This window comes from Tiliqua scincoides, chromosome 5 (genome assembly GCF_035046505.1).
Source record: "Tiliqua scincoides isolate rTilSci1 chromosome 5, rTilSci1.hap2, whole genome shotgun sequence".
Classification (NCBI taxonomy): domain Eukaryota; kingdom Metazoa; phylum Chordata; class Lepidosauria; order Squamata; family Scincidae; genus Tiliqua; species Tiliqua scincoides.
This window is the reverse complement of record NC_089825.1, coordinates 110,198,770-110,223,676: the sequence shown is the minus strand read 5'-3', so window position 1 is coordinate 110,223,676 and position 24,907 is coordinate 110,198,770. Positions and strand designations below refer to the sequence as shown.

The window sequence follows — 24,907 nt, the reverse complement described above, 5'->3', positions numbered from 1 at the left end:
TACAACCCTTACCGCCCAATCCTATCACCCACCATTGTACTCAATGCAGCATGTGCTGCATTTAATGGTGGGGAAGGGCTAGAACAGGAGCCTGAAGGCCAACCAGAGGTGATTAATAAAAGTTTTTGTCAGGGCCCCTTCCAGATGCCCTTACCCCCGACTTACCCAGGAGCAGGCACCCCATGCCCAGGGTGGGGAGGCTTCACTGCCCTCGAAGGGGGCAAAGCAGGGTGGCTCACCTCAGCCAGCCAGAAAGGGCTGGCAGGGCAAACAAGGAACACAGAAGGAAACAAGCCAGGAACAGGAAAGGCCTTTTCTGCCCCACCTGGAGGAAGGGGCGGGGCCAAAGGGGGCAGGCTTGCTCCATAAAACAGGGAGGCCAGGGATGAGAGGCAGTCAGAGTGAAGCAGGGAGCTGTGAGGTCAACAGCTCCTGCTCTTAGGCCAGATTTGGCAGCTCTGCTAGGGAAGAGGACAAGGGTGCTGGAGACCCCTCTCCCTCCAGCCAATCTGAGGCTTCCCTGGGGAGGAACAAGCCTGTTCCAGGCCCCTCCAGGGGAAGGCCCCTACAGTTTTATTTACCTCTGGGAAGGGCTTCCAGTTGCCTCTAGGACTCTTTGGTCTACTCCATAACTCCCTAGTGACAACACAGTTTGCCAACACGACTTCTACTGTATGCTGCAGGGGCATTTTGGCTTGTTGGGGCCTCCTTGGGGTAAGGGAATACTTGTTCCCTTGCCCCAGGGGATGCCCCAACAGCTGCCATGGGTCAACTTGAACCTGCGTTAGCTCCATAGTTGGGGAAGTGGGTTTGGTTTTTGTGGGTGCCAAACCTACCCCCTCTCTGGACCCAATCTGTCCTCTTCCTCACCCTGTCACCTTCCTGTTCTGCCCACCCCACCCCATTCCACCCTCCCTTCAATCCTCCTAACCCTTACACAAACTTACTAGTGGCAGTGGGTGTCAAGTCCTTGTTTTTACACAAACCCAGCCACTCATGACTTGAGGCTTTGGCACTGTCATGGTTGCAGCAGCCATAAAACTATGCTGTTGGAACACTCATTCCAGTGGTGTAAACGGCCCTTAGGATTGTACTGTCAGTGTGTTTGAATGCGGCTGGGCAGGTTCAAGTGGGAGGTGGCAAGATGAAAGTAAGATGACAGAAGTGTTAGGATGTTCCTGAATCACTGCACTGCGCTCTCCTCCCCTTTCAGCAAAAGCAGCCAGGTGGACAAGAAGGAGTTAGTGGTGGCAGGAGGGTATGCACCTGCTAACACACCTGCAAGCAAGAAAGGGGGGACAAAATTGGGTGGAGTTTCAGCTGGCATGTAAACTAGAGGCGGGTGTCAATGCCAATGCTGACAAGACAGATTTGCAAGGTTTCAGGCAGCAAGTCTGCTTGCTTCACTCCAATTGCATTCACAGCTGTGATTTACTATGTAGTACTGCAGCATTGTCCCATACAAATGTGATCCCTGACTGGGTAAGATCGCCTGTGTGAATCATGTAGTTAGGCCAAAGAAGAGAGTGACTGAGCAGTGAAAGCCAGAGGAAACAATGAGGCTGAACACAATTTTTAAATGTTGAATATTTCCACAGAGTGCATTAAAAAAAGAAATGCCATATTTTTATCATTGTTACTTTCAGTCTGAAATTTGGCAATTCTATCACAGCTCTAATTCTACTGCCCTCCATCCCATTAAGACAATTCCTGCCCCATGTCTGGCAAACCAGCATTCTAAACCACAATGTCCTCTTCCCATTCAAGAGCTGCAGCTTAGAAATGGCAAGATTCAGCATTACCAGTAAGTATTATTGTCAGTTAGTGTATTATTGTCAGAAAGTGTAAAGTCATGCACATTGGGGCAAAAAATCAAAACTTCACATATAGGCTGATGGGTTCTGAGCTGTCTGTGACAGATCAGGAGAGAGATCTTGGGGTGGTGGTGGACAGGTCGATGAAAGTGTCAACTCAATGTGCGGTGGCAGTGAAGAAGGCCAATGCTATGCTTGGGATCATTAGAAAAGGTATTGAGAACAAAACGGCTCATATTATAATGCCGTTGTACAAATCTATGGTAAAGCCACACCTGGAGTATTGTGTCCAGTTCTGGTCACCGCATCTCAAAAAGACATAGTGGAAATGGAAAAGGTGCAAAAGAGAGCAACTAAGATGATTACGGGGCTGGGGCACCTTCCTTATGAGGAAAGGCTATGGCGTTTGGGTCTCTTCAGCCTAGAAAAGAGACGTCTGATGGGGGACATGATTGAGACATTCAAAATGATGCAAGGGATGGACAGAGTGGATAGAGAGATGCTCTTTACACTCTCATATAACACCAGAACCAGGGGACATCCGCTAAAATTGAGTGTTGGGAGAGTCAGAACAGACAAAAGAAAATATTTCTTTACTCGGCATGTGGTTGGTCTGTGGAACTCCTTGCCACAGGATGTGGTGATGGCGACTGGCCTGGATGCCTTTAAAAGACAAGTTTCTGGAGGAAAAATCCATTACAGGTTACAAGCCATGATGTGCATGTACAACCTCCTGATTTTAGAAATGGGCTATGTCAGAATGTCAGATGCAAGGGAGGGCACCAGGATGCAGTTCTCTTGTTATCTGGTGTGCTCCCTGGGGCATGTGGTGGGCTGCTGTGAGATACAGGAAGCTGGACTAGATGGGCCTATGGCCTGATCCAGTGGGGCTGTTTTTACGTTCTTACCTACATCAAGGTCACTGGATTCAGCTATAAATTCCAGGAGAAGAACCTGTGCTGAGTGTAAATCAGACAGGTCTTAACCATTCCACCCTCTGTAGATTCAAAATTAAAGACAGTGTCTGTACTCCAGAGAAATTGATAACTTCTTGCACCCAGTGGGATGTAATTATTATTATTAATAATAAAAATATAGCACCATCAATGTGCATGGTACTTTACATTAGAAGAGAAGTCCTTGCTCTGAGGAGCTCACAAATTCAATAAGCACAAGGGACTTGGTTGAGGAAGGGGACCGAGGAAACGTCCTGATTTGGACATCTTTTTCTCAAACAGCAATTTCATTCCAAACCACTTTGTGATTTATTTCTGAAATGTGGGACACTTTCAAAAGTGGATTGTATCACAAACATCCTCTGCTCCAAGAGTGAAAACTGAAAGTTCCGCAAGGCAGGCAGAAGCATATTTAATATAGCTAATATAGAGAACGGAGTCTTGGCTTCACAATATTGAAGCAGAAAACCCACAATCATTTGGATTCTGTGAATGTAGTTTTATGCCCTACCCATGGCTTTCCGGAGTGCCCCTTGCACATCCTTGTTTCTCAAGCTATAGATGATTGGATTAAGCATTGGTGTGAGAATCCCGTATAGCACAGACAAAATCCGATCCTGCTCCTGGGAGTATGTGGAGTTGGGACGGATGTATGTGAAGATGATGGTGCCAAAGTAGATGTTGACCACAGTCAGGTGAGAAGCACAGGTAGAAAAGGCCTTGAGACGCCCTTCCTTGGTGCAGATCCTGACAATGGCCGAAACTATATAGACGTACGACACCCGAGTAACCAGAAATGAACACATGATCACACCTCCACCCACCACAAAGGTCGCAATTTGATTGGCCTGAGTGTCAGAACAGGAGAGCTGAAACAGGGGTGGGACGTCACAAAAGAAGTGTCGGAAGACATTGTCCCGGCAGAAAGACAAAAGGGACATCATGCCAGAGTGCACACCAGAGTTAACCAAGCCCAGAATCCAGGCAGATGCTGCCAGCCACACACACGTTTTGGGGTTCATGAATACACCATAGTGCAGTGGGTGGCAAATGGCAGCATACCGGTCATATGCCATCACACCCAGCAGGAGGCATTCAACGCCACCAAAGGAGATGAAGAAATACATTTGGGAGAAGGAACCAGCAAGGGAGATTCGCTTGTCCTGAGAGAGATAACTTATCAGCATCTTGGGAACAGTGGAAGATGTGAACCCAATGTCCACGACAGAGAGATTACCCAGAAAGAAATACATGGGGTTGTGCAGTCTGCTGTCCAAAGCGGTGATGAGAAGAATGAGAGTGTTTCCACCTAGGGCCATCAAGTAGCAAAGGAGAAAGAGACCAAAGAGAATGAGTTGGACGTCTGGGTCACTGGAGAGCCCCAGGAGTATAAATTCAGTAACAGGGCTTCTGGCTAACAGCTCTTTTGTTGGAGTGCTCCTAAAACAACATCTGTGTGCCAGTTTTTGGTCCACTTTCTCAGCATACCTAATTTTCTTTTATTGACAAGGTTCCCTCTTGTGGCTCTGCTATTTTTTACTTGATTTTATAATCGACAAGCTTTGGATTGCTTTGGATTGGATTCTGACTGCTGGGGAATTCAACAGATAAAGAATCATGGGGAGGAAAAAGAAACGCCAAAGAGTTTCCCCGGGTCGGGGCTCTCCAACGAAAGCTGCCAAGCATCTCTGCTTAGAGGATTTATCAGGCTGGACTGAGACAGCAATTGAGACTTGCATCCCTGCTTCTACAAACAAATTCTCTGTATTGGAATCATCACCTTCTGCTGTTGGAAAGGAAAATGGGGAGTGCTGCGAGAATGCCTCTGAACCTGTTTATGAAAGATCTCTGCAAGCTGGGAGACACAGCACAGCTTCTACACCCTCCTCTCCAACAAAGGAAAATACTATTCTTACCGACTGCCTCCTGGAAGATAACACTGACGCGGACAAACTTCAGAACTCAAAGGAGGGTAAGGAGGGTATGTTTCCACCTAACAGTCCCTTGTTGCCTCTTATGGCGGAGCAGTGTGTGATATCAGGGAGGACCGCCTTGATTTTCTTTCAAGAAATAAAATGTATAGCCTCCCGTGTTAGCACCCTCCAGGAGTCAGTTAACTCCCTCCGAGAATTGTTTTGTAAACATTTTGTTGACCCCCAGCCACCGCAACAGCAGACACATGGGAGGCATAAAAGCTTCACTCCTAAACCCGAGAGGCATAAAAGGCAAAAAAGCTTAACTCCCAAGCCTAAGAGTGGGGGAAGAGAAAGGAGAACATGGAGAAGATAGAGAATCCATCTGTATCTCAGCATCTTCTAGTGAAACAGGTGACCCTTGAACTCAAAAAGAATGTGTATAATGTTGGTAAATGGCTAAATAAATTTAAAATTGTGGATTCGCTGGCTAGATTACTTAGATCGGAACCCAGATGTATTGATTTAAAATATTACCAGCGATTGGCTGCCCCTCCAGATAGAACAAAATTGAGGCTGGAATTTGCAAGCCCGACCATCCCCCTGATGCTTTTCAGAATGCAGGGTTTTCTGAACTCCTATGAAATAAGAGCAATGAGAGTTTTTACAGATATAAGCCGGCCACCAATGCTGCCTTCTAAACACTTATCTGCAGCTCCTCCAGCTGTTATCATTCCAAGGTCAAGGTTTGAGAGGCTTGGCGTGGAGCCTACGACTGCTGCTGCTAATGACCCGCTGGAGAGCTATGTAGTTAACTCTCAAAATACTTTGAAAAATCTGCCCTGGACTTGTGCTGCTAATGATTCACAGAGGAGCAGTGCTAAAAATCCACAAGATATTTTGGAAAACCCTCTGAATACAGCCATAAATGAATTGGAAGAGATGACAGCCTCCCTCGAGGAATCCTTGGCAAGGCTAACGCCCAGAACGCCTAGGGTACTTCCCACAGTGGCAGTAGAGGCTATGGTCCATTCAAGTCAGGTTTGCCATGTGGAGGACATGGATACAGCTCCCCCCTCTGAGAGAGAATTGGCAGAGCTGGATGACTCTCAGGACTTGGTACTTCTACTGGCCTCTACACAAGAAGGTGGAGGAGAAACAGTTGAACAAACATCCCCTCCTGCTGAACTCTTTGGGGAGCCAATAAACACTGCTGGTAAGGCACCCAACATAGAACAACCAACAGCTTATTTACAATCATCTGGCGTTAGCGCTGCTCTCCAGAAATCCAGCGTGGTCAATGGAAGTAATATGAGACTGGAAACTATACGCACCCAAGACAATACTGGTGAAGAAGACCTAGATTTTAGAGAACTTTTGTTCCAACTGGAGGCTGAGGAGGGATCTCTTTCCTCAGAGGTTTTGGAGGCCTTTAAAAATTTGTCTGCTGGAGAGCAAGCCAAAGTTATTGATAATTTGGATAAGATTAGAGTCCAACTTAAAGACTCTATGGATGGACAGATGACCATGACCTCAACTGCTATTGGAACAAGGACTGCTCAGTCGAACTCTAACGTTCCCCACCGACCATCTGCTGTTCAACCGTCTAAAACACAGAAGCTTATTTCTTTGGGACGTGGAGAGGAAGACATTCAAGCTCTCCCATCAGATTGACTTACATCTGCAACACCTGATCTCACATCAAGGACATATTTAAAACTTCTTTCTTGGAATATTGTGGGATGGCATAGCAAGGTTAATGATGAGACTTTCCAGAGATATTTATGTGATTTTCACGTAATCCTTTTGCAGGAAACCTGGTCTCAAATTCCTTTACACCTTCAAGGTTTTAATACCTACAACATTCTAGCTTATAGAATAAGCTCCAAGGGGCGTTTGCAAGTGGGGATGACAATTTTTGTCTCTTCCCAGCTAAATTCAGAACTGGTGGTCACCAAGACAACTAGCAAATTATGTCATGCAGTCAAGCTTATTCTTAACAATCTTCAGTTAATAATTGTAAATGTTTATCTTCCTCCTGGCTTGAACAACCAATTATTATCCCAGAATTGGAGCACCTTCTGTAAAATTGTCACAGAGTTAGACATGGAATTTCCTTCATGCCATTGTCTTATCGGTGACGATTTCAACGCCAGGGTTGGAAATTCAGAGCCGTTGCTCAGTACTGCCGCAAACTTAGATCCTGATTCATCTCTCCTTGATTTATTTTCTTTAGAAAGATTTTCCAAAGATAATAAAACAAATGCAGCTGGCCTCTATTTGGCCAGATTCTGTGTCAATTTTAATACGATATGGTTAAATGGCCTTGTAGATTTCCCCAATTCAGGTGAATTCACTTATGCTTCAGCCATTGGTTCCAGTGTTATAGATTATTTCTTGGTTCCACTTCACCTCAAGGTCAATGTTATTGATTTTTTTGGTTGATGATCTAGGAATGAGTGACCATTTTCCTTTAATACTCAAGCTAGATTTAGGTTCTTTCCAGTACTCCACCCCTGATGTAGAGCTTGAAAATGAATATGAAATTAGGCCTAAAATCATGTGGAATACTACAATTAATCAGAAAATGAGCAAACTGCTCTACACGGAGCCGTACAAGAGCTATAGAATCCAACTTTTAGATGAGTCAGATCCGATAGAACTAATTAAGATATATGAGTTATTAATCTCTAGGGTTTCATCCACTTTAGTCTCCTACACTAGTATACCCTCTGCTAAAGGTGGTATAGGGGAGGGATCCCAAACAATATCCCCTTGGTTTGATAGGGATTGTATGGATCTCAAAAATCAGATTAGATCCGTTTACCAGCAATACTGCTATTCAGGGGCTATTCAAATTCCCGATACATATTTTATTCTAAAGAAGCAGCTGAAACAACTGATCCAAGAAAAGCGACATAATTATGCTTCCCGCTTGTGGTATAAACTACTAGCCGCCATAGAACATAAAAATTCTAAGCAATTTTGGGGTATAATCACCAATTCTGCTCAGAAAACTGCACCTCGCTCTCAGATGGTCATCTCCCCACAAGAGTGGTGCCGCTTTTTCTCCACCTTATATTGCCAAGAGGGTGAAAGTGGCTTAGCATCTTTTACTTTAAATCCTTCAGCAACCACCCCATGGCCTCCTGTATCCACTGAAGAAATTATAGAGCTAGTCTCTCAAAGTAAACAAGGGAAAGCTCCTGGGCCAGATTTGGTATTGTCAGAGATCCTGAAAGTGGACCCCGAATGGTGGGCCCCTATTCTATCCTCATTATTCACAGTGGTGGACCAAACAGGTATAATACCAGCTGAATGGACAAATGCTACTATAGTGCCTATTTACAAAAAAGGCGACCATCGTGATCCCTCCAATTTTAGACCTATAAGCCTTTTATCAGTGGGGGGAAAACTTTATGCAAAACATCTTTTAAACAAGCTGCTATCCTGGATGGAAGATCTGGGCCTTCCAGGGTGGGATCAGATAGGATTTCGAAAAGGATCTTCACCAATTGATCACTGTGCTGTTTTAGCTCATCTGATTGACAAGTACACAAGGCTAAAAAATCAAAAATTATATGTTGCTTTTCTGGATCTTAAAGGAGCCTTTGACTCCGTTAATAGATCGCTGCTATGGGACAAACTAGTTAAACTCAATATAGACCCTAGACTTCTAACTCTTATTCAGAAGCTTTATACAGGCACCACCTGCCAAATTAAAATTACATCTTCGGGGAAATTGACCCCCAAAATTCAGGTCGAAAGGGGAGTGAAACAGGGGTGCATTTTAGCACCCACTCTTTTTAATCTTTTTCTGCACGATTTTACCCCCTTTTTGCTTCAGATAGATGGACATTTTTCCAAACTAGGTTCAATGCATATTCCAGCATTGCTTTATGCAGATGATGCAGTGCTAGTATCCTGTACACCTATTGGACTTAAGCGACTTTTAAATAGAACTTCTGACTATCTGAAATGTAACAAACTTGAACTGAACTCTCAGAAAACCAAAGTTATGGTCTTTTCAAAATCATGGAGCCCAGGTACTTGGTCTATCGGAGGGGAGAAACTGGAACAGGTCAAAAGCTTTAAATACCTTGGAATTCACTTCCATTACAATCTTTGCTGGGGTACTCATCAAAAATTGGTTACCAACTTGGCCCATGTCACTTTGCAGAGCACCAATCGATTCTTTTTTAGTCAGGGCAATCGTTATATACCAGCTGCTCTCAAGGTATTTAACGCCAAGGTATCGGCACAGCTCCTGTACGGGTGCCCTATCTGGATTAGCTCTATAAATCACACCCTTGAGAGTATCCAAGCAAAATTTTTGAGGGCTATCCTGGGTTTACCTAAATCTGTACCATACTCTGCATTATGTTTGGAGACCGGACAATCGCTCTTAGTATCAAGAGCATGGCTTTTAACCATATGCTATTGGCTCCTATTACATTATAACGTGAAACCAGGCAGTCTCCTATCCAGAATGCTATCTGAGTCTGGTTCTTCTAAATGGTATAGCCAAATTAAATCAAAAATCGAATCAATTGGTTTTTCATTGGATTTTTTAAGTTTCTATCCATTCCCTGAAGTTTATCAAAGGGTAAAGCAAAGAATGCTAGACATTGAGGCACAAAACCTCTTTGAACTTGCTTCTAGAATTTGCTCCCCTCTTAATTTCTCTATTCCGCTAAAGTATGGGCAAATGGCTCCTTATCTGAGTATTCTGATCAACCCCTCTGAACGTCGTGCAATCTCTTTGGCAAGATTCAATGTGTTTCCATCCAAGGTCACAGAAGGTAGATATAGGCAAATACCATATAAAGAACGCCTCTGCCCTTGTAATTTGGGAAACGTTGAATCAATCATACACATTCTTTTTTATTGTCCTCGGCACACTAGATCCCGCCACACTTACATGACTCCACTTCTCGGCAAAATGAATGGGCTTTCGGATGAGGCAAAACTGAAGTGTCTCCTAAATGACTGCTCACCAGATGTGCTAGAGGGAATTTCTAAATTTTTACTTTTGGTGACTTCCAAGCCTTCTTAATGTAATTTGTCAAAATGTTGATATTTTATGTTGAACTGTAAATGTTTTATTAGTAATTTAGTATCTTAACTCCGTTTTTGATAAACGGGACTAGGACTAATTATGTTTGATTTTATGATTTCTCTATCTATGCCTAATGAAGGTTTATTCATTCATTCATTCATTCAGTAACATCTGTGCCATTCTGCACCATCTGATGTAGGGGCTCCATCTGTGAGGGAATATTAAATGGAATATTTGTCAAAAGGTGGCACATGGAATAGAGGGTTTAGCCACACAAATACAAGCATGACAACAGTCAAAGCACAACAGCAGTTCTTTTTTTTTCAATCCCTAGAAAGCATTTGCGCTGCCTTCCATTCTTTGCTTTCTCTCTCTCTTTCCAGCTTCTTCCTCCTAATGAACTCTCAGAAACTCACAGAATTTATATACCTTTAACTTTTCAAGAAGAAACATTCGCTTTCATAAACTCCAGTTCCCAGGACTATGGGAATATCTGATCCAATTCCATTATAATGGAATTCGGTGGGGGGTTAGCCTACCTCCGCACCTGAACTCCATTCCCTGCTGACACTAAAAATGCTTTTCTCCAACCACCGCACATTAAGTATTTTTAAGCACATCATCTTCCCTTCTGATTGTAACAGTGTTGTATCAGGGCAGGGGTAACTCCAGTGTTACAACCAGAGACAAAATTTGGATGCACAGATAAAGCTAAATATAACACAGAACATTTTTTCCCCCCAAGATACACTTTTTGGAAGAGAGTTGTGATTGGATCTCCTAATATTTGTTTTTAACTTTAAAGTTAACAGATTCTAGATTTGTTTGAATAACAGATTCAGATGAAACAGTGTTTATTCTTTATACTTATTTTATCTCTCCCCCCTTGGGGCAAATAGCCCTTACTCTGCCATGTCCCAGAAAATCCTCTTACCATTGCATCATCAATATATCAAGGTAAGGAAAATTCCAGTTCTAGGACCACATACTGTATTAAAGGGAGGCAGGGAGGCTGTGGGGGGCATGCACTGGATCCTATCCCCCTTTTCTTCAGCCTCCCCACCTCCTTCTCCCTAAACTTCCACTAGTGAAATTGCTAGTCTGAGGAAACCCACTGAGGTGCAGGAGGCTTACAAAAGTGTCAGGGGATTTAAACTCCTTTTGCCTCTGAAGCCTCCTGATTTGTCCTCCCCTACTGGAAACAGTGTGCCCATTTTTGGCGTGGCTGCACCAGTGGGGGGGGGGATAAGAATAGAATTGGACTCTACATGGTGCCGTTTAAATGAAATGAATTATTACACTCCCCAGAACTTGACAGAGATACATACTGTAACAAGTACACAATGCTTACGCATTCCAGATGACTTTGGGCCCCATCCCATTCAATTTTTCAGTGCCGGTGCAGCTGTGCCAATGGGGCATGCACTGCATCCTGTGATGGGGAGGCAGTCAAAGAGGCCTCCTCAAGGTCTGGGAACATTTGTTCCTTTACCTCGGAGCTGCATTGTGGCAGCACTGGTGCTAGAAAGTTAGATTGGATTGGGCCCACAGAGATTTGTTTTCTACCTCTGTTAGCCCAAGTCTACTCAGGAGTAAGTCTCATTCTAGTTGATGGGGCTTACTCCCAGGAATGTGTGGATTGAACTGCAGCCTGAAATATGGGTTTGGGGACTTGTAATGGCTACTGATGGATATATTTTTAATGAATGTATCTGAACTTTAGCTAGAGGCTATCTCCACTGAATTTGGTAAGTTCATTATAAGAACCTGAGAGCATGCTACTAATTCTTCTCCTCCTAGCCTCTTCCCCACAAATAATTAACTGCATGTGGCATATCTGTCAGAGGAAAATAATGCATCACTTGCCTCAAGCACAGCATTGTCCAAGAGGGGAACTCCAAGTTCTCCCTTTTCCTCCAACATGTAAACCTGGCCCATGCTTCTCCTTTGAAGAAATCACAACTGGGATGATGCCATTTGTAGTGGAGAATTTTGGGGTGAGAAAAGGGTTCTTATCTCTTCCTTACCCATTGGTTTTCCTCTGAAACTTCCCCTACCAGTCACCTTTCTTCAGCCCAAGTGCTAAGCTCTTGTTTCCTCATTGGATTGCCACTTATGTAGTGGGGGGATGGACGGATTGGACAGGACGGGACGACGACCTTGTGACCTGCTCCACCACATTCTTATACTGCCCAACGTTCTCCAGTTTAGTGTGATGGGAAAGGAGCTTGCATGCAGCTGCAATCATATTTTAAAACTCATTTCTGTTAATATAAGATTAAACTGTGGAGTGTGATTTGAACTGGTGACTGTGAGGTGTGATGGCTCACACATGCAAGCTTCGCTGCGGCCATCAAGCGGGGAACATACATGTGTGAACTAGTTGTTGGACTGAGGAAAAGAACTGGTTTCAGATCTAAATGCAAATTTTTATGAGTTTTCATTGAAATTAGCTGCTGACATCACTTGTTTCATCTTTACTAATGCAATACATCTCAGAATGTCTTCCTGAAGACAGTGAAGTCAACAAATATTTAATCATTTCTTGTGCTTAAAGATCTGGTCATAAATGATGATGGAATGCCAGAAATTAATAATGATAATGATAGAATCTTGGCTGGAGCCTGAATTGTAAGCTATAATGATCTAGCTAGATCCTGAATTGCAAGCCCAGCATAGGTTGTAATAAAGTAATAAAATAATGAGGATGTTGTTCATCACACATGGTATTTCAATTATAACCTTACCTGCTCAGTATTGATCTTTTTGTTTTATGCAGTAAGTAAGCCATTCTGAAGCTCCATCCTGGACTGCATCTCAATAAAAGAGAAATCCTCTTAAATTGCCAGGAGCAAGTTCACCAATACTTCTCCCTCTGGCTCCTTCAAGCCACAGTTCCTAATCATACAGTACCCAGACCAGGCTAGGCAAATATGCCAGTGTGATGTGCCCAGGGAAATGATTGCTACATACTATTTTGATTCTTACAGATAACATTATTTATTCCTTTTGGGAATTCAAGAAAGAGTATTCGGTAGAGGTAGTTTAGCACTAGATACACAACATTTGAGGTATAGAGGAACATTCATAATTATTTTCTTGGACATATTGCAAGTCACAGGATGATAAACACAACCTTAAAATGCCACACTCCAAAGTCATCATAACATACATTGGATCAGGACCAGGTAATTAACATTCCCCCTCTGATAGCTGAAAACATCTAATTAAAAAAGAAAAAGGCAATTATGAAGTGTCCATCTCTTGTGCTTCCCTTATAACTCCTTGCTATTAAAAAAGGAGCAAGTGAGGAAATTGTAGCTCTGTAACTTTGCACAATGAAAGTGCATTCTGGATGCATTTCCTGATTTGAATGTCTTTCACACTAGTAGTCAAACACAGGCATATATAAATATGAAACACATAATGTTCAGAGAGATGGTGCTGAAGCAACAGAATATACATAGAGTGGCAATTACGTGACATATGGCAAGCTTTTCCTCTTCATAAGAGGATGATATTTATGCTCAGATGGTCATTTAATCACAAATCTGCACCATACATTAAAATGAAATATGGGCAAGATAGAAATTCTCCTTATGCTGTGGACAATGACATTATGTTAACTGGTTCTTGATGAGGTTGAATTCCGTAGGAAGGATCAGGTACACAAATTGGTAATGGTCCTGGACCCCACCTTAATCCTGGATAAGCAGGTGTGGGCCATGGTTGGTCTTCTGGCTGCACTTGCTCCTGTTCCAGACAGACCTTACCACATGGTTCAATCCTAACTAGTGTCAGGCCAGCGCACGCCATTTACGGCGGTCTGAAGGTTTTCTGCTACTGTAAAATGGCGGATGGCGGTGAGCTGTGCGCGCTAACAATGGCAATTTTTGCAAGTGCTGTTGCAAGAGGTGGAAACACTAGACGGAAATCATCAGACTCAGTTGTACCTGCTGGTATAGGTAAGCATTTGATGGGAGTGGGGGGAGGAAAACAGGGTGTGCGAATTAGGAGCATTTTGGGGCAGGCGGGGTGTCACCTGGATCCAGCCCAGGCAGCGGGGAGCTCCCCAGGAACAAGGGTCTCCTCTGGGGTAGAGGCCTACTCGGAAGTAAAACCCGAATACGCGCAGGACTGGGGTCCCTTACCAAGCACCTACCTGGGAGGAGGAATGAGGACCAGCTGGGAACACCAGGCAAGCACGTGGTTAGAAGGGGTGGGGCCGGCCCAAGAGGGAAGAGGCCTCATAAGGAGCCTGGAGAGGGAAGGGAGAGGTCACTCCTCTCCTAAGGGGAGTAAGACCCAAGGCAATCAAGAGGGAAAGCAGCTTCCCTGCCTAAGGGATAGGAGCAAGGCCTACAGAGGCAGGGGATGGGGATCCGCCCCGGAGAGAGGAGGCTGGGGGGAAGACTTCCCTGACCCAGGACCCTCCTGGACCCAGAGGGCAACTCCCAGAGAGACTGGGTCGCAGAGATGGGGCATTGAAGCCCACTGTACCCTGAGGGGGCCAGCTGGCTGGAGAACCAGCACAGAGACAGCAGGGGCCCTCCCGAGGCCAGGCAGCCTGACCCCGATCAGTAGAGGTATATCCGACAAGAGCCAGACCTCGGTGCGAGGGGTGCGGAGCTGAAGCCTGGGGCTGAGAATGCCCAGAAACAGAGAGGGTCAGGTCCAGGGACCACCCAACGTCGCCGCCACAAGTCAGCTTAATGTACGGAGGCCTGTGAAGAAACAGGCCTCATGAATGTGAAACGGTTGACGTTATTAAACCGCTTGTATCAAACAACTGCACCCGCCTCCCGTCTGTTTATCCGTCGCCGACCATCGCTCAAGGACTGGGTAAGCCCCTCACACTCGCCTACAACCCCAGGGAAGGGGCCACCTCCCGCTATGGACGTGACAATGGTGGAGAATGCGGGCAGTGCCCCAACAAGCCCTGGGGAGCCCGAAGGGGCCGGTCCATCCGAATGGATGCGGTGGTGGATGGTCCAGCAACAGACTCTGGCGGAAGGACAACAGCGGCTGCTGGCCACACTGGCAGACCAGCAACAGACCCTGTTGCACAACCTGACGACGGCCAGAACCCAGGTCGGACCTCCCTCAGCTATGCCGACAGTTCCCGTGGGGGGTTTGGACCGTGCTCCTCCCATCTGCCTGATGAAGATGGGCCCTGAAGTCGACCCCGAGGCGTATCTCAATACCTTTGAGCGCATTGTGGTGGCAGCAGCATGGCCCCCTGCACAGTGGGCTGCCATCTTAACGCCATGCCTCACGGGGGTCACCCAGGAGGCGGTAGACACCCTCACGCCCGAGGAGGCCGCCACCTGCGCCATGGTAAAGTCCACTATACTGGGGACCCTGAACGTCTCCGAAGAGATGTATCGACGGAGACTACGTGAAGTAGACCTGCCCCGAAGTGGCAGCGTGCGATTGGCGGGGAATCGGATCCGCAGCAATGGCTTACGCTGGCTCAAGCCGACCATGCGGTCTGCGCAGGAGGTTGCAGAACTAGTAATGATCGAACACTTTGTCTCGATCTTGCCACAAGCAGCACAGAACTGGGTGCTGTGCAACCAGCCCGCCACGTTGGAGAAAGCGATCACGCTCATGGAAACGTTTGAAGCCGTGACCAGTACTAGTTTCGCCAGTGGAGTGCAGGGCATGCAACCCAGATCCAACACGAGACCTTTCAGCTGGTGATCCACCATCACACCACCTGCGGCCCGCGGCAGAAGCTGGGATGAGCGACGGGCACGACACCACGGAGGGCCACCACCGCTCCTGCCGGCTCGAGCACCATATGCCGGTCATCGACCGGAACAAGGGCTCGAAGGCACATCAACCCTCGCACACGCCCGGGCCAACCCCGTTGTTTGTTTTTCCTGCGGCCAGCTGGGCCACATAAGGAGGGACTGCCCTGTGATGGACTGTTCTCAGGCAGATGCATGGTCCGCAGCCCAGGTAAAGGGGGCCCGGGAGGAGACGCGCCCACTGGTAAAGGCCTGGGTGGACGGACACCCCGTGTGGGCTTTGTTGGACTCGGGGTGCACCCAAACCTTGGTTCAACAAGCCCGGGGCGAACCCCTGGACGCCACCCTATTGATTCGGTGCATCCATGGGGATGTCCGACCCTACAGCCTGCGGTGGGCCAAGATGAAGGTCGGGGGGATGTGCCAGTTCCTGCAGGTTGGTGTGGTGCCCCAGCTCAACTATGGAGCTGTGATAGGAAGGGTCTGGCCTAACTTCAAAACGTTACTGGCCCAGGAAGAGGCCCATGAGGGGGCGCTGGGTGAAGTAGTGAGGGACGGCGAGGCGGGGGCCACTGAGGCCCCTCTACCCCCGGACAGAGACTTACAAGAGTTGCAGAGGGAGGACCCCATGCTAGGCCCTGCGTTAGCCCAAGCGGCCAACCCTTCCCCAAGAGACGGGGGAATCAAATTCGTCTTCAAAAGGGATGTCCTGTACAGGGTGGGCCGGGACCCCCAATCGAACCAGGAGGTGGACCAACTAGTAGTGCCACAGCCCTTGCGAGCCTATGTGCTCAGAATAGCGCATAGCGTCCCCACATCAGGACACCTAGCTGCAGGAAATACCCTTCAGAGGCTGACGCAGCGGTTCTACTGGCCTGGCATTCACAGCCAGGTGCACAGGTATTGTGCAAGCTGCCTGGAATGTCAAAGGGTACAACCACGGGGACCACCTGGAGGGGGGTTGATCCCTTTGCCGGTAGTAGGGGTCCCCTTCGAACGGGTGGGGATTGACTTGGTGGGACCACTCCCGGCTGCCAGGGGCGGCTTTACCCACATCCTGGTGATAGTAGACTATGCCACCCTGTACCCGGAAGCCATCCCACTGCGAAAGACGGGGGCCCAGACCGTGGCCCGGGAACTACTGCGGGTGTTTTCAAGAGTAGGGTTCCCCGGGGAAGTGGTGACCAACCAAGGAACCAACTTTATGAGCCGGGTGTTCAGGGAGCTATGGGATCTCATAAGAACATAAGAACATAAGAACAGCCCCACTGGATCAGGCCATAGGCCCATCTAGTCCAGCTTCCTGTATCTCACAGCGGCCCACCAAATGCCCCAGGGAGCACACCAGATAAGAAGAGACCTCGTCCTGGTGCTCTCCCCTACATCTGGCATTCTGACTTAACCCATTCCTAAAATCAGGAGGTTGCGCATACACATCATGGCTTGTACCCCATAATGGATTTTTCCTCCAGAAACTCATCCAATCCCCTTTTAAAGGCGTCCAGGCTAGACGCCAGCACCACATCCTGTGGCAAGGAGTTCCACAGACCGACCACGCGCTGAGTAAAGAAATATTTTCTTTTGTCTGTCCTAACCCGCCCAACACTCAATTTTAGTGGATGTCCCCTGGTTCTGGTATTATGTGAGAGTGTAAAGAGCATCTCCCTATCCACTCTGTCCATCCCCTGCATAATTTTGTATGTCTCAATCATGTCCCCCCTCAAGCGTCTCTTTTCTAGGCTGAAGAGGCCCAAACGCCATAGCCTTTCCTCATAAGGAAGGTGCCCCAGCCCCGTTATCAGCTTAGTCGCTCTCTTTTGCACCTTTTCCATTTCCACTATGTCTTTTTTGAGATGCGGCGACCAGAACTGGACACAATACTCCAGGTGTGGCCTTACCATCGATTTGTACAACGGCATTATAATATTAGCCGTTTTGTTCTCAATACCCTTCCTAATGATCCCAAGCATAGAATTGGCCTTCTTCACTGCCGCCGCACATTGGGTCGACACTTTCATCGACCTGTCCACCACCACCCCAAGATCTCTCTCCTGATCTGTCACAGACAGCTCAGAACCCATCAGCCTATATCTAAAGTTTTGATTTTTTGCCCCAATGTGCATGACTTTACACTTACTGACATTGAAGCGCATCTGCCATTTTGCTGCCCATTCTGCCAGTCTGGAGAGATCCTTCTGGAGCTCCTCACAATCACTTCTGGTCTTTACCACTCAGAAAAGTTTGGTGTCGTCTGCAAGCTTAGCCACTTCACTGCTCAACCCTGTCTCCAGGTCATTTATGAAGAGGTTGAAAAGCACCGGTCCCAGGACAGATCCTTGGGGCACAACGCTTTTCACCTCTCTCCATTGTGAAAATTGCCCATTGACAACCACTCTCTGCTTCCTGGCCTCCAACCAGTTCTCAATCCACGAGAGGACCTGTCCTCTAATTCCCTGACTGTGGAGTTTTTTCAGTAGCCTTTGGTGAGGGACCGTGTCAAACGCCTTCTGAAAGTCCAGATATATAATGTCCACGGGTTCTCCCGCATCCACATGCCTGTTGACATCTCCTCCGGGTGCGGCCCTTGAGAACCTCGGTGTACCACCCTCAGACAAACAGACTTGTGGAACGATTCAACCAGACCCTAAAGGGGATGTTGCGCCGGTTTGTCCACGAGCAACCAGGCAGTTGGGCCCAGTTGTTAGATCCCTTGTTGTTCGCGGTCCGGGAGGTACCGCAGGCATCAACGGGGTTCTCCCTGTTTGAGCTGCTATTTGGGCGCAAGCCCAAAGGCCTGCTTGACCTAGTAAGGGAGGACTGGGAGCGGCCCCAGGGACAACCCAAGTCCTACATCCAGTATGTAGCGGACTTGAGGGAAAGGTTGACCCAACTGGCGGACTGGGCAGGGCTGCACATGAGGGAAGCCCAACTCGTATAGAAAGGCCAGTACGACCGCCGGGTCAGGCCCCGAGCCTTCCATCTGGGGGATCGGGTGCTATTGCTGCTACCCACCACGGACTCTAAACTGTTGGCCCAGTGGCAGGGACCCTATGAAGTGGTGCGGCAGGTGGGTCCAGTAGATTACGAGCTGCGTAGGCAAGACCATCACCCCGAAGTACAAACGTACCATGTGAATTTATTGAAGGCCTGGCGGGCACAAGAATGCCTCCTTGGCGAGGAGGAAGAATTCGGGCCCTCGGGAACCAAAGCGGGGAGCGTCCACTCTGTGGGACTGCGGGGAGATCTCACCACCAGCCAAGTCACACAGGTAAGGGACCTCGAAAACAAGTTTCAGGACATGTTTTCGACCATCCCTGGGTGTACCCACCGGGCGTCCCATCGCATCGCAACCAAGGAAGGGCGGGTGGTAAGAGCGCCCGCCCGGAGGTGGCCAAAACATATGGAAGAGACCCTCCGCCAGGAGGTAGAGGCGATGAGATGCCTGGAAGTAATAGAACCCTCACGGAGCCCCTGGCGCAGCCACCCAGTCCTGGTGCCCAAGCCAGACGGGTCTACCAGGGTCTGCATTGACTTCTGGCAGGTGAACAAGATATCAAGATTTGACGCCTACCCCATGCCCGCCGTCCCGGGAATGTTAGAACACTTAGGGGGTGCCCGGTATCTGTCTAAATTAGACTTAACCAAGGGATACTGGCAGATCCCCTTGACCCCCTCCTCACGGGAAAAAACGGCCTTTGCCGCCCCCCAAGGTCTCTTTCAGTTCACACGTGTGCCCTTTGGGCTGCACGGGGCAGCGGCCACGTTCCAGCGGCTGATGGACCAGGTGCTGCAGGACCACCAAGCCTACGCGGCTGCCTATATCGATGACATTATCTTCAGCCGTGATTGGGGGCAGCACCTGAAGGATTTAGAAGCTGTCTTAGAGGCGCTGAGGCAGGCAGGGCTGACAGCGAACCCTGCCAAGTGTGTCATTGGGCTAAGACAGACCCAGTACCTGAGGCATGTAGTGGGGGGGGGGCCAAGTCTGTCCTGTTATGGACAAAGTGCATGTACTATGGGGGCAAGCAAGGCCCCGGAACCGCCGGGAAGTGCAGCGCTTCCTAGGGCTTTCGGGGTACTATCGGTCCTTTATCCCCAATTACGCCTCAATGGCTGCACCTCTCATGGATCTGCTGAGAGGGAAGCCCGGAAGGCGGATAGAGTGGACTGAGTCCTACGAAAGGGCCTTCCAGGACATCAAGGCAGCGTTGTGCTCGGAGCCGGTGCTGCAAGCAACAGACTTTGACCGCCCCTTCATAGTGCAAACCGATGCCTCAGGTGTTGGCCTAGGGGCCGTGCTGGCCCAGGGGGATCCCCCATATGACCGTCCTGTGATGTACTTGAGCAGGAAACTCACCCCAGCAGAGCGCCACTATTCTGTGATCGAGCGGGAGGCCCTAGCCATCAAGTGGGCCCTACAAACCCTCAAGTACTACTTGCTGGGTGCCCCTTTTACCCTGATCACAGACCATGCCCCTCTGATCTGGCTGCACCGGATGTAGGACACAAACCCCCGTTTGCCACGGTGTTACATGTCCTTACAGCCGTACGCCTTTAAGGTGCAGTATCGGAAGGGCGGGAGGCACGCTAATGCCGACTTTCTTTCCCGGCAGGACACCTGGAATCTGTGGCCTAGTGACTCCGTGGCCCCGGTCTTGGCGGGGGGGGGGGTTTGTCACCTGGATCCAGCCCAGGCAGTGGGGAGCTCCCCAGGAACAAGGGTCTCCTCTGGGGTAGAGGCCTACTCAGAAGTAAAACCCGAGTACGCGCAGGACTGGGGTCCCTTACCAAGCACCTACCCGGGAGGAGGAATGAGGACCAGCTGGGAACACCAGGCAAGCACGTGGTTAGGAGGGGTGGGGCCGGCCTAAGAGGGAAGAGGCCTCATAAGGAGCCTGGAGAGGGAAGGGAGAGGTCGCTCCTCTCCTGAGGGGAGTAAGACCCAAGGCAATCAAGAGGGAAAGCAGCTTCCCTGCCTAAGGGATAAGAGCAAGGCCTACAGAGGCAGGGGATGGGGATCCGCCCTGGAGAGAGGAGGCTGGGGGGAAGACTTCCCTGACCCAGGACCCTCCTGGACCCAGAGGGCAACTCCCAGAGAGACTGGGTCGCAGAGACCACTGTACCCTGAGGGGGCCAGCTGGCTGGAGAACCTGCACAGAGACAGCAGGGGCCCTCCCGAGGCCAGGCAGCCTGACCCCGATCAGTAGAGGTATATCCGACAAGAGCCCGACCGCGGTGCGAGGGATGCGGAGCTGAAGCCTGGGGCTGAGAACACCCAGAAACGGGGAGGGTCAGGTCCAGGGACCACCCAACGTCGCCGCCATAAGTCGGCTTAATGTACGGAGGCCTGTGAAGAAACAGGCCTCATGAATGTGAAACGGTTGACGTTATTAAACCGCTTGTATCGAACAACTGCACCCGCCTCCCGTCTGTTTATCCGTCGCCGACCATCGCTCAAGGACTGGGTAAGCCCCTCGTGCTTGCCTACAACCCCAGGGAAGGGGCCACCTCCCGCTATGGACGTGACATGGGGGTATGACAGGAGCAGCTCCCCCAATAACCTAACCCCTGTTATGTTCCTGACATGCCCCTTTAGATAAACAACTTGTGAAGATGAGAGGAACATTGAAGGCCCTCCCTAACTTTTGCAAACTCTTACTAAATCACTGGGAGATTTTCCATCAATCTTTATTATGTTTTTTTAGCAGAGGCCTTTACAAATGCATTAGTGTTTCAACAATTAGTACACATAGAGTTGAGCACATATTTTGTACCTAGGTCAGAAGAAGAAGGAAACCAACAGGTGACCAATAAGACCTTATTCCAAGTTGCACAACAGCCACCTCCTACCCTGCGCTGGATACAGCACAGGCTAGTCAACCTTCCTGTTCCAGTGCAGGATATGGTTGGGCTACCAATTGACTGTGTGTCACATCAGACCTTCTCAAGACATTGATCCCATACTTATAACCTGTTTTCCCCAAGCGTCTCCAAAAGGCCCCCTGCACTTCCTTGTTCCTAAAGCTGTAGATCAAGGGGTTTAGCAGGGGAGTAATGATGGCATACAACACAGAAACCAGGCGATCCTCTTCCAAGGAATGGTTTGAGGAAGGACGTATATAGGTGTAAATGATGGTGCCATAGAAGATGCTCACCACAGTGAGGTGGGAAGCACAGGTAGAGAATGCCTTGATCCTACCACGAGTCTTGTGGATTTTAAGCACTGCAGAGACAATGAGGATGTTAGGAAAGAAGAGTCAGGGAGAAAGGCACAATAATGACACACACAGAGATAGTGAAGTTCATCAACTTGACAAGAAATACATCAGAGCAAGAAAGGTGCAGAATAGGTGGAATGTCACAGAAGAAATGGTCAATTTCATTGGAATGGCAGAAATCTAGGGAAAAGATTAATGCTGTGTTGACAACAGAATTGATATTGCCAATAATCCACAAAACCGCCAGCAAAATGCCACGGATGGGCTGTCTCATGAGCAGGGTATAGTGCAGAGGGTGACTGATGGCTGCATAGCGGTCATAAGCCATGGCTGAGAGAAGTACACATTCTGTGCCTCCCAAAGTGACAAAGAAATACATTTGGAGAGCACATCCTATGAAGGAGATGGATTTGTCCCCTGATAAGAGGTCCCACAGCATCTTTGGAACTGCGGTAGATGTGTAACAGATCTCTACAAAAGAGAGATTCCCCAAGAGGAAGTACATGGGAGCTTTGAGGCGTTGGTCAACTCTGATCAATATAATGATGACTAGATTCCCTGCCGAAGTCAACAGGTAGACGAACAGGCCTATAACAAAGAGAAGACTCTTGTTCTTTGGATCAATAGAGAATCCCTTGAGGACAAATCCTGTGACCCTTGTTTGGTTTTGTATTCCTTTCAGATTGATGGAGTCCATCTTCAGCCAAGATACTGTAACATCCTAGGCAGGAGACAGCATCACACTTTATACTGTTAATGCTGGAAATTTCATAACAGCTGTTGGCACCAGATCGGCGCCAGCACCGGATTGCCCCCTTCCCCCAGCCTCGTGCAGCCAGGCTGTGGCTTGGCCGCAATTAGTTGTTGCGGCCAGGGGTGGGTTGGGCCAGGAGCACCTGCCTGAGCATGCGCTCGGGCTGGGCTCAGTTCGCTACCAGCCAGCAACAGGGACAGGCGCGTCCCAAAGGGAGCGAGCTCAGCGGCCCTGCCAGCGCGGGCGCGCTCTTGGGAGTGGTGAGGGCGAGCCCGGGTGGGTAGCAGAGAGGCGGAGGAGCCTCTAACCCCTCGTTGGAGGGCGCAGCGATGGGAGAGGAGAGAGGTACTTCCCGCCGCTGGAAAGCGGTGTGCGGCAAGGGTGCGGCCGGCGACCGCGTGGCTGAGAGCGCAGAGGGAGCTCTGTGGATCTGCAGAGTGCCAGGAGCGAAGGACGGGGCCCGCTTCAGGGCGGTGAAGGCGGCAAGGGAGCACCTCGGACCGGGGGCTTCTGCCCACTTCTAGCATTTTTGTTCCATTGGCACTCGTATCCTCTGTGAATCTAGCACTGGGAGAGGTGACATTTGGTTTCAGGTGCAGCATGGGTAAGAAGAGTCAGAAGTGGGGGGGTAAGGCCCCGAAATGGCCAGCTCCTCCTCCTTCCCCTCTTGGGTCTTCATCGGAGGGCGAGCGCTGCTTGCGCATTTTGAGGCCAGGGAGAGGGAAAAAACACTCTGGGGCCACAGTAAAGGCGATGGGGGTAGGGCGTCTGGAGTAGCGACCCCACTCCATAGGTCCACTAGAAAGGGACGCGGAGCCCGCCTCAGCGAGCTTTTATCTTGCAGGAAGCGTGTGCAGTAACAGGGGAACGCTGGTACACCTGAATCATCGGCACAGAGGGACTGTGTCCCGGAAGTGGAGGTCACAGGTGCCACGCAGGCAGCACAGAGGGGCACGCAGCCAGCTCCGAGCGCTGCAGGTGAGGCACTATTGGATGCAGGAAGTAGTGTGGGTTCGGTATGGGATGAGAGGGAGGGCACGGCGGTGCCCTCCGCTGCCCTGGGCGGGCAGGGATGGCCATGGGCTCAGTGAAGGGCCCCCTATCCATATTTTTTCGGGGGTTCACATCAGCCTGGAGCTGTCAGCGGATTCGCCCAGGTTCCTGGGGCGGCAGCGGGCACTCATGCTCCTCCGCCCCCAGGTTGGGCTCCTGGCTTGTTTGGGAATAACATTTTCCCCCCTTTGGGGACTATGATGCTGCCTGGGGCGGCCTCTGGCGTGCCCCTGGGTGTTTTCGGGGATCAGGTTAAACGCCCCCGTGTATCCTATGGCGATATTAACATAAGAACATAAGAACAGCCCCACTGGATCAGGCCATAGGCCCATCTAGTCCAGCTTCCTGTATCTCACAGCGGCCCACCAAATGCCCCAGGGAGCACACCAGATAACAAGAGACCTCGTCCTGGTGCTCTCCCCTACATCTGGCATTCTGACTTAACCCATTCCTAAAATATTGCCTTGACGTTGGGGGGTCACTTGGCACTCTCGGTCAAGGAGAAAATCTGGAAGGGTGAATATGTGGGCATGTTCAGCCTTCTCCAGATTGAACCTGAGCCAGTCCCGAAGGTGGGCGAGCCAGTGCGGGACCAAGAGTTGTTATGGAGGCGGAGGATTGATAGGAACTGGGCCAATTGGCTTAACGGTCTTGTAATCTACGCTTCTAGCATATTGCAGATGTACCCAACCGTGCCTCGGCCCTTTTTAAATATCTAGACATTGTGCACAGGGCTTTCAGAGACTACACTGGCCCAGCCTGGCTGGCTTATGACCGGCATTTTCGTTTATGCACTTCGCACGATCCTGCGCTAGATTGGCGCGTCCCACAATGGGAGTTGTGGACGCAGCTGATTCTTCCGTCCAGACTGGCTTGGGGTGATCGCTCGGATAGCGGTCACCTCATAGCCAGGAACAAGTCTGAACCCAACAAGGCACCTAACGGTGCTGCGTGGGTTCTAAATCCGCGAACATGCTTTGAGTATAACGCCTCGGGCAAGTGTGGTAGGAACAACTGCTCTTTCCTGCATGCATGCGGCCTGTGTGAGGCCAAGCACCCCGTGTCTTCTTGCCCGAAGCTGGGGGGGCCAGGGGAGGCGTCCAGGGCGCAGGGCAACAGCCTGGGTGCAGCCGCCGAGGGGGTCCTCCCTCGAACCCTCCTCCCAATTCAAAGGGGGCCAACACCGATTAAGCTGCCCCGTTTGTGTTGGTGATTGAGTGTTTATCTGGTTAGAGTTGCAGCCGCACATTTGGCGGCCGGTTTTTCTGTAGGTTTTCAAATTCCGGCCAAGCGGCCTGTTGAGCCTGTGTTGGCCGAGAATTTGCGTTCAGTTAAAGGTTTGGAGCATATAGTTAGAAAGAAAATTGCAAAAGAATTGGAGGCGGGT

General features: G+C 49.2%; 1 protein-coding gene and 1 pseudogene across 1 annotated transcript; both read right to left on the bottom strand.

The window, feature by feature from the left end:
* Positions 1-1,183: 1,183 nt before the first annotated feature.
* On the bottom strand, positions 1,184-7,116 carry LOC136653131 (olfactory receptor 5AR1-like; the record flags this gene model as incomplete). The annotated part of the gene is made up of 3 exons (XM_066630051.1): positions 1,184-1,278; positions 3,282-4,210; positions 7,091-7,116. Coding segments are annotated over 3 exons (1,050 nt in total), but the record flags the coding sequence as incomplete, so codon positions are not given.
* Positions 7,117-21,371: 14,255 nt separating this feature from the next.
* Positions 21,372-22,410, bottom strand: LOC136653130 (olfactory receptor 5A1-like; annotated as a pseudogene).
* Between the last annotated feature and the right edge of the window lie 2,497 nt (positions 22,411-24,907).